This window comes from Squalius cephalus (genome assembly GCF_949319135.1).
Source record: "Squalius cephalus genome assembly, chromosome: 1".
Classification (NCBI taxonomy): Eukaryota; Metazoa; Chordata; class Actinopteri; order Cypriniformes; family Leuciscidae; genus Squalius; species Squalius cephalus.
Genome location: NC_137122.1, coordinates 34,075,636 through 34,083,094, shown reverse-complemented (window position 1 = coordinate 34,083,094; position 7,459 = coordinate 34,075,636). Strand labels below are relative to the sequence as shown.

Below are 7,459 nucleotides of genomic sequence, written 5' to 3'. Positions count from 1 at the left end.
TCATGGCAAAGCATGCTTGGAAATACAAATCCCAGCCCAGTTTCAGATAAATTTAGTCCATAAAACTCCAAACGATGAAACAATTCAGATAACTTAAAATGTGTCTGTTTGGTGAACTCAAAATACTCATAAGTTAATCTGAACTAATTTGTTTAATTTAAGTTTACTCTACTAAAACCAATTAATTATTTTGAGCATTAGGGTTATATTTACAAACTTTTATGTAATGTATATATTACATAAAAATATATTACATACAGTGCTATGCATAAGTTTAGACACCCATGCTAAAGTTGACTAAAAAGAGGAATAAAAAATCATCTTTTGGAAATTGAACTTAATGCCTTAATTAAAAAAATTAGGAAAAATCCAACCTTTAAGGACACCAATTTTCTTCGTGAATAAATAATGTATCGTAAATAAATAAATGTTCTTTCTTAAAATACAGGGTGCATAAGTCTGGACACCCCTATGTTAAATTCCCATAGAGGCAGGCAGATTTTTTTTTTTAAAGGCCAGTTACTTCATGGATCCAGGATACTATGCATCCTGATAAAGTTCCCTTGGCCTCTGGAATTAAAATAGCCCCACATCATCACATAGCCTTCGCCATACCTAGAGATTGGCATGGTTTTATTTCAGTTAGCCTAATAACTGGTTTGATTTGCATTGAGAGATGATCTTATGGAAAGTACTCCATGCCAATCTCTAGGTATGGTGAAGGCTATGTGATGATATTCCTCTTTTTAGTCAACTTTAGCATGGGTGTCTAAACTTATGCATAGCACTGTATACACACACACACACACACACATAATATATATATGCAACATGTACAAACATTAGTATTGTCATAGCTAAAAAAGCTATGTTTTTGAACAGGCATGTGAAATGATGCTGAAATGATTAGGCTTCATCTCCTTCCTCTGATGTTAATATATTGTGAATTTCTTCAGTAGCTGGGCTCATGTGATATTCATTAAAAGCTGTTTTTTTATTTATTTTTTTATTATGTTTTGCTGTACTCATTTACAAGATAACTTGAGCGTGGAAGGAAAGCATGTAGACTCGCCCACATGCCTCTCAATAATGCATTCAGTCCATATATCTTCCACTGCTGTTGTACAGCACATGTGCAAGCTAAATCCAGCAAAACCCCAGTGCTGCTATCAGTGGCGACCACATGCTTACCCTGAGCTTAAGAGGTCATTCTCCCAAAAGCAGTGTATTGATTATCTCTGGGAAATTATTGATCTATTGGGGGTGATATTTCTTCAAAATTACAGTTAATTTGCTGAGATTATAGATGCCATGGAAACAGTGATACTGTACACTGTAAAATGCTCTTCTCAGGGATTTTTTTAAAGACATATTGGGGTTATTGGAATGTCTAACCCTTTTGGAGGCAATATTGATTCACACTGAAACAATGGCTTAGTATTCAGAACGATGCATTTTCAATGCCATGTTTGGCAGTCAACTCACATGAGATGTTAAAAACCGCAAAATCCTCATCCAGTCCAACAGAAATCAATGATGATTTATTACAAGTAATAATACATTGTATTTTTTTGTAAATTTAATAATTCACTGATTCTTGGGACATGGGACAACTCATGCCATTAGTGCATTTTTAGATAATAAGTATCACGTTCTTTACATGCAGTGTACCATTTGATTTCATTTTCATTTTTCGATAAGATTTCACAGCTGTCTCTTATGTTTTATGTCAACACTGGCAGATGTTTATAAAATCAGGTAATATTAAAGTCATTCTTCATCTTGAAGGATTTCTTTCATGTTCTACCTGCAGCTCAACAAAGTCAAACAGGTTCTGGTTATTATTGGAATATTATTATGATTATTATTAATTTCAAATAACTGTGCTTATATTTTCTGTCTCAACTGAAAATGTCAGCTTCATCACACAAATTGTAAAGATTTTATTTTATTTTATGGTATTTGGGGTCACAAAAATATTAAATTATTTGTATATATATATATATATATATATATATATATATATATATACATATATACATATATATATATATATATATATATTTGCATGTGTATACAATATCTTTTTATAACTTTAATGTATTATAATGAGTTTGCATTGAACAGTTGAGCTGCATTTTTTTAATTATGGGTGGCAGTTGAGAGAGTAGAGTTACCATGACAACTGCAGTGCATCCTGACAACACAGAGAACCACTTGGCTCTCTCATTTACTGTTAAGGTTAGTTAAATTCATTTAAATTCATATCAACCATTAGTGTCCGTTCTATCACTTACTTGAGTCATTTACGTGAAATTACTTACCTGAGTTGTTTACCTGAGATACTTACCTGAGGTAGAGATACTTACCTGAGTTCAGCCAGTTGTGTGAAAGAATCTGAGCATCTGTGTAAGTTAACTGTCAGCAACATGTTGTTAGGCTTTCTTTTCTTTCTTTGTTTGTTTGTTTGTTTGTTTGTTTCTTTCTTTCTTTCTTTCTTTCTTTCTTTCTTTCTTTCTTTCTTTCTTTCTTTCTTTCTTTCTTTCATTTATTGTGATTTGATTTAAGTATTTAGCCTATATGTAGGCTAAAGGATATATTTCTTTCATGTCTTAATGACTCTGAAATGCAAAACACAGGACCGCTTGAGTGACAAGCAATCTTTTCTATCTCTCTCATTTACTCTCATTAAGTTTTTCACTGCTTTTACAGTCCTCCCGACTGCAAGGACCTGTAACATATAATACCAGAAACAAATATTACTATGAGCATTATAGGGCTAAGTTAAGTTACATGTGTGATGTGATGTAAATTATTTTGTCACCAACATAAAATGGTCGATGGTGACAATTCAATAAACAGAGCTGAAAATCAGTTTGAGGCCATCCTGTTGTCTCAATTCCTAAATTTATTGACGTAAATGCTAGATTTGTCTAAATTTTTTATAATTATTGCAGCCTATCTGAGGGTGTTAACTGGTGACTGGGACAAGGGAAAACACGCATATTGTGAGAATCAGAGGATTGCAGCTAAGTTAATCATAGGTGAGTACGAAAATGTGAACAGATTCATTCGAAATTATTTCTTTTCGCATAACGTTAGCCTACACTTTTAATATTTTCAGTAGTCTAATTGTAGTCAGATTTTTCTCATGTCTATTGAGTGAATAGCCTTCGATTGTAATTTTACTAGATTTAATTACTTAAGCATGCCTTCATCGTATATATAGATATTGTAGCCTATTCTGTCTTAACAAGAATGATAAAAGAGTATCTGGTGTGAAGTAATGCGGGTAACGCCAAATGAAGCGTCACGTGCTCGCGCGCGTTCTGCTCACTAGAAGTTTGGCGTGTCACATCAAGGGAGAATCCCGACCAACATAGATGCGCCAAACCCTTTCGCAGTTTCTTCTTTGGATAATGGCTTTTCTCGCTTCACACCTGAGACAGTCTGACATGTTTTGGGATAAATCACTCAAGATTTGTTCATTTTAAAGAAAATCGAAGGACTTACGTCGTTAAGAGGCAGAAACTGCATTTGAAAGAGACAAATGGATCTCAGCGAGTCTCTGTCTTTCACCAGAACGGATTTTTCTGCGGTACACTGAAAGTAAAGGAGATGCTTATGGGAACCTCCAATTCCTTATCTATAAGGTAACTTATTTGTTTTGTTTTGTTTTGTAAGTTGTGTTTAAAATCAATTTCCGTCACAGTATGTTTTTGTGTAGAAAATTAGAAATACTTTAGGAAGATAAGCTACAAATATTCATAACAGGATTATTTTCCACGGCAGCTGTGCGCAGATATGATTTTCGAAACGTTTTTTTTTTTCTCATTAAACTTCAGGACTAGTATATATTGATTCATGATCCCTTTTAATTTATAATATGTACAACTAGGAGATTATTGCAATGGAGCTTGATATCTTGTCTCTTTGATGGATCTTACAAGCGCTTATCTCTTCACTGTACAAAACCGTGACAATCAACTATCTTTCATTTAATACACACATCCTATGGCAAGCCAATTTTACATTCAGTCCTCTTCACTAGTATATTACATTTTATTAGTAGGCCTACTTAAATTATTAAATTAAATTATACTCAAATTATTTGTTTTTAATTAGTTTTAGCCTACTAGTTACTTTCGCTAGTCACTGTTTTACTAATTCTTTAGACACTATAGGCCTACTTATTATTAAACATTTAAGGTCCGAAATTCATGTCCGAAATTTTCGCCTGTCATAGAAAAATTCGGATCAGGTTAGATTTTCTGAGTTTTTCGCGTAGCATGCATTTTGAATGGTGTTTTGACAATTCAGAGCCACCAAATCACGAAAAAAACGCATACGAAATTTTCGGACTCAGTGTGCAAGTACCAACTATCATTTGAATTGTTCACTAGGCCTATATAGACCTTATGTGCCACAGAAACTAGGGCGCCGCCATCTTTTGAATATTGTCTTTTAACTTCCGTTTTTGCTGTCGCTCTGTATATTTCTATGGCATTGCTGTCCATAAGTAATTAGCTTTTGAAGTGGATTTACTTAATGTAAAGTTAATGAAAGTTATCATGAGGACTAGGTAATGTTTAAAGCAGATGACTTAACAAATGTCACTCAACCGGGAAGATTTTAAAACGAGCCGTTCATTAATAAACAAGCAAAATCGCTGTGAAAATACAGACCTGAAATCAAAAGACAAGGAGCGCAACCTGAAAAGGGGCGGGGCTACATAAGGTCTATAGTTCTACTAGTAACATTTTGAAATTGAACTGTAAAAACCATTTGACTAGATACATAAGACAAGTAAAACATAACTAGTGGCTAAGATAAAAGAAATGCTTACATTTGTGATGCTAGTGTTTCATAGGTACTAGCATATATTAACTGTGTGCTAGTAAAGCTGAAACATACTCTATCTACGAAATACATTTATTAAATGTGCATTGTGCAATAAAGAAGTACCCCAAATAAAGTTTAATTATATGTATATCAGTAAGTCTCAAGTGATATGCCAGTAAATATGTTCATGTATTTGAATACATACATTCACATATTTGTGAAATAAATGTATTTTAAATACATTTTGGAACAGTTGGCTATATGTTACCATTAACTGTGTAATAGTTATTTAGGCCTATTACTACTGGGATAGTGACTAGTAGATAGAATAAGTACTAATGAATAATTGAATAAACAATGGTGCTGGTATATACAAATACTTGCGCATTAAACTTTCGTTTACAAAGACGTGAAACTCACCGAGTGGTCAGGGGTGTTCACTGATATGCTCACACAAAAATCGCTGCAAAAGATGCTTTCCAACAGGTTTTATCGTAGTTTTTGTCAAACACACAAAAAAAAAAAAAAACTTGGACAAAAAGTACGATAAAACCTTTTGGAAAGCATCTTTTGCAGCGATTTTTGTGTGAGCATATCAGTGAACACCCCTGACCACTCGGTGAGTTTCACGTCTTTGTAAACAAAAGTTTAATGTGTTTTTTGGAAGGATTGTTCCAGTGCCCATAGGCTGCCATTCTGTAGGTGGGGGGGGAGAAGCGAAAGAACCTAAAATTCTCGGGACAGCAGCATGTGTCCAAATTTTAATCTTAACCGTTCTATTTCATCATAAACGATCTGCTTTAAGTGTAAAATACCGAACTTGTCCTTTAATACTAATCGAAATGAAACTTCAATACTAATGAAATTGAAAAGGAGCTAGTTACTATTGGATTACTTGTATATATTGTATAGATTACTAGTAACATAAAAATAGATACTAGTTACTATAAAGGAATAATTGTTAAATCGGCTTGCCATATGTCATTGTTCGTTTGACATATTTGTTCTTTTAACTACAGGATTCCATTGTCAGACGCTTTATCATGACTGATGGCGAGGGGAGAGAACACTTTCATTACTTGGAGAGAGGAGAGGTAAGCGTTCCCATTTCAGCCCTGTACCGGGCGCCCGGTCCCAGTGAAGAGATCGGCGATGAGGAGGAAAAGAGCAGCACATGGATCCCCGTCCATGAGAGCTCTCAGACACAGGGGACCGGGGCCCGGGACCCCACTCCGGATTTGGCCTCTGATGAGGAGGAGCAGCCCCCCTACCCGATGCTGGCGCCCGTGGTGTTCTTCTGCATCAAACAGACCACTCGTCCACGGAGCTGGTGTCTCAGGATGGTTTGCAACCCATATCCTTTAACTAATGTTTTCATCTGAAACTACTATTTAGCAATTTAGTATGTGGTTTTAAAGTTTACGCTGATGACTTTGGCCTTAATACACAATAGCCTATTAATTACAGTTTAGTTTTTTCTTGGACCTTGCAGGACTTTGGTATCAATTAGGATCTGTAGGTGTATGCTGAATGGCTGGCTGGTTGCCGTGACAGCTTGCAGCTTCCTGCGTGTATTTTGACAGGAAACTCTTAACAACAAATAAGAGCTGATCTCGTTCTCCCACCGGTGTAGGCTTCCCGAAGATTCGTCCTTTTGGCAGTGTTGCAATTAAGAGCACTATTTTATAAATAGCTTCATTAGCTGAAGGGGCGGCTCAAGCTCTCTGCTGAGTCTCTTTAGAAGTGATGCGCAAAATGCAGCCTGGCACTTTGTAGATATTATTTTATGATCTAGATAGAGATAAGATTAAATACAATGCTTATGGTTTCTAGTTTTTAATGATGAATTGGACTTGCTGGCCTCATATGTGCACTGGAGTTTCCTCCATTTTGTGATTTGCTTTTTGTTGCTTAGCCATTAAGCAAATTAAACTTAGGTTGTAATTGTTTTCATATTACATTTATAATGGCCGCATTGTGGTATGAAGTGCATTATGTTTTACATCACTTTCTGACTGACAGCTGTAAAGAGAGCAATTAGACCCATGATTAGTGTTTAAAGACTTAATGGATTTGTTGTCATGTGGTTCTGCTTGGATATAGAAAGCACTTTGTGGGATATTTGGAGGATGTGGAAAACCCCACTGCAATTTGTATTATTTCCAAATGCGTTTTGCGGGCTACTTAGCGTTGTGTGGAAATGCATTTTCCGTTTAAATCTTCTTTATGTGAGTTGTTTACATTTTTCATGGTGGGGCACTTTACATATAATGCATATAAATGGCAGCTTCACTTGCTCAAATGTCTTTTGGATTATTATAATCACAATTAGGATCTATGCACCAAGCATGCAGTTCTGTGTGCAACATTAGAGAAATGACAATACACATCACTGCAACATTTCACTTTATATTTAGACAAATGTACAGAACAGCTGAAATTTAAATGATGAGAGGAAATGCCATTTGTCGCCCTCCCAACAATACACGAAGGGGAAAACTGCTGGTTGTTCATTTAATTACTATTCATAAGTTTGGGTCATTTATATTCTTTCATCTTTCTAACTGTCTTCTGCTCTTCTGTTTCTATTATTTTGTGTGCTTGTTTTTGGGTCAGT

At 35.1% G+C, this 7,459-nt stretch overlaps 1 protein-coding gene across 1 annotated transcript in view; it reads left to right on the top strand.

Moving 5' to 3' along the window:
• Positions 1-3,373: 3,373 nt before the first annotated feature.
• The window catches only part of cacna1ha (calcium channel, voltage-dependent, T type, alpha 1H subunit a), a 112,872-nt gene continuing 108,786 nt past the window's right edge, over positions 3,374-7,459 (top strand). Inside the window, exons 1-2 of the mRNA XM_079872084.1 lie at positions 3,374-3,653; positions 5,862-6,198. Coding sequence (XP_079728210.1) covers positions 5,886-6,198 — 313 coding nt within the window. The 5' untranslated portion in view covers positions 3,374-3,653; positions 5,862-5,885. The remainder of the gene's footprint in view (positions 3,654-5,861; positions 6,199-7,459) is intronic.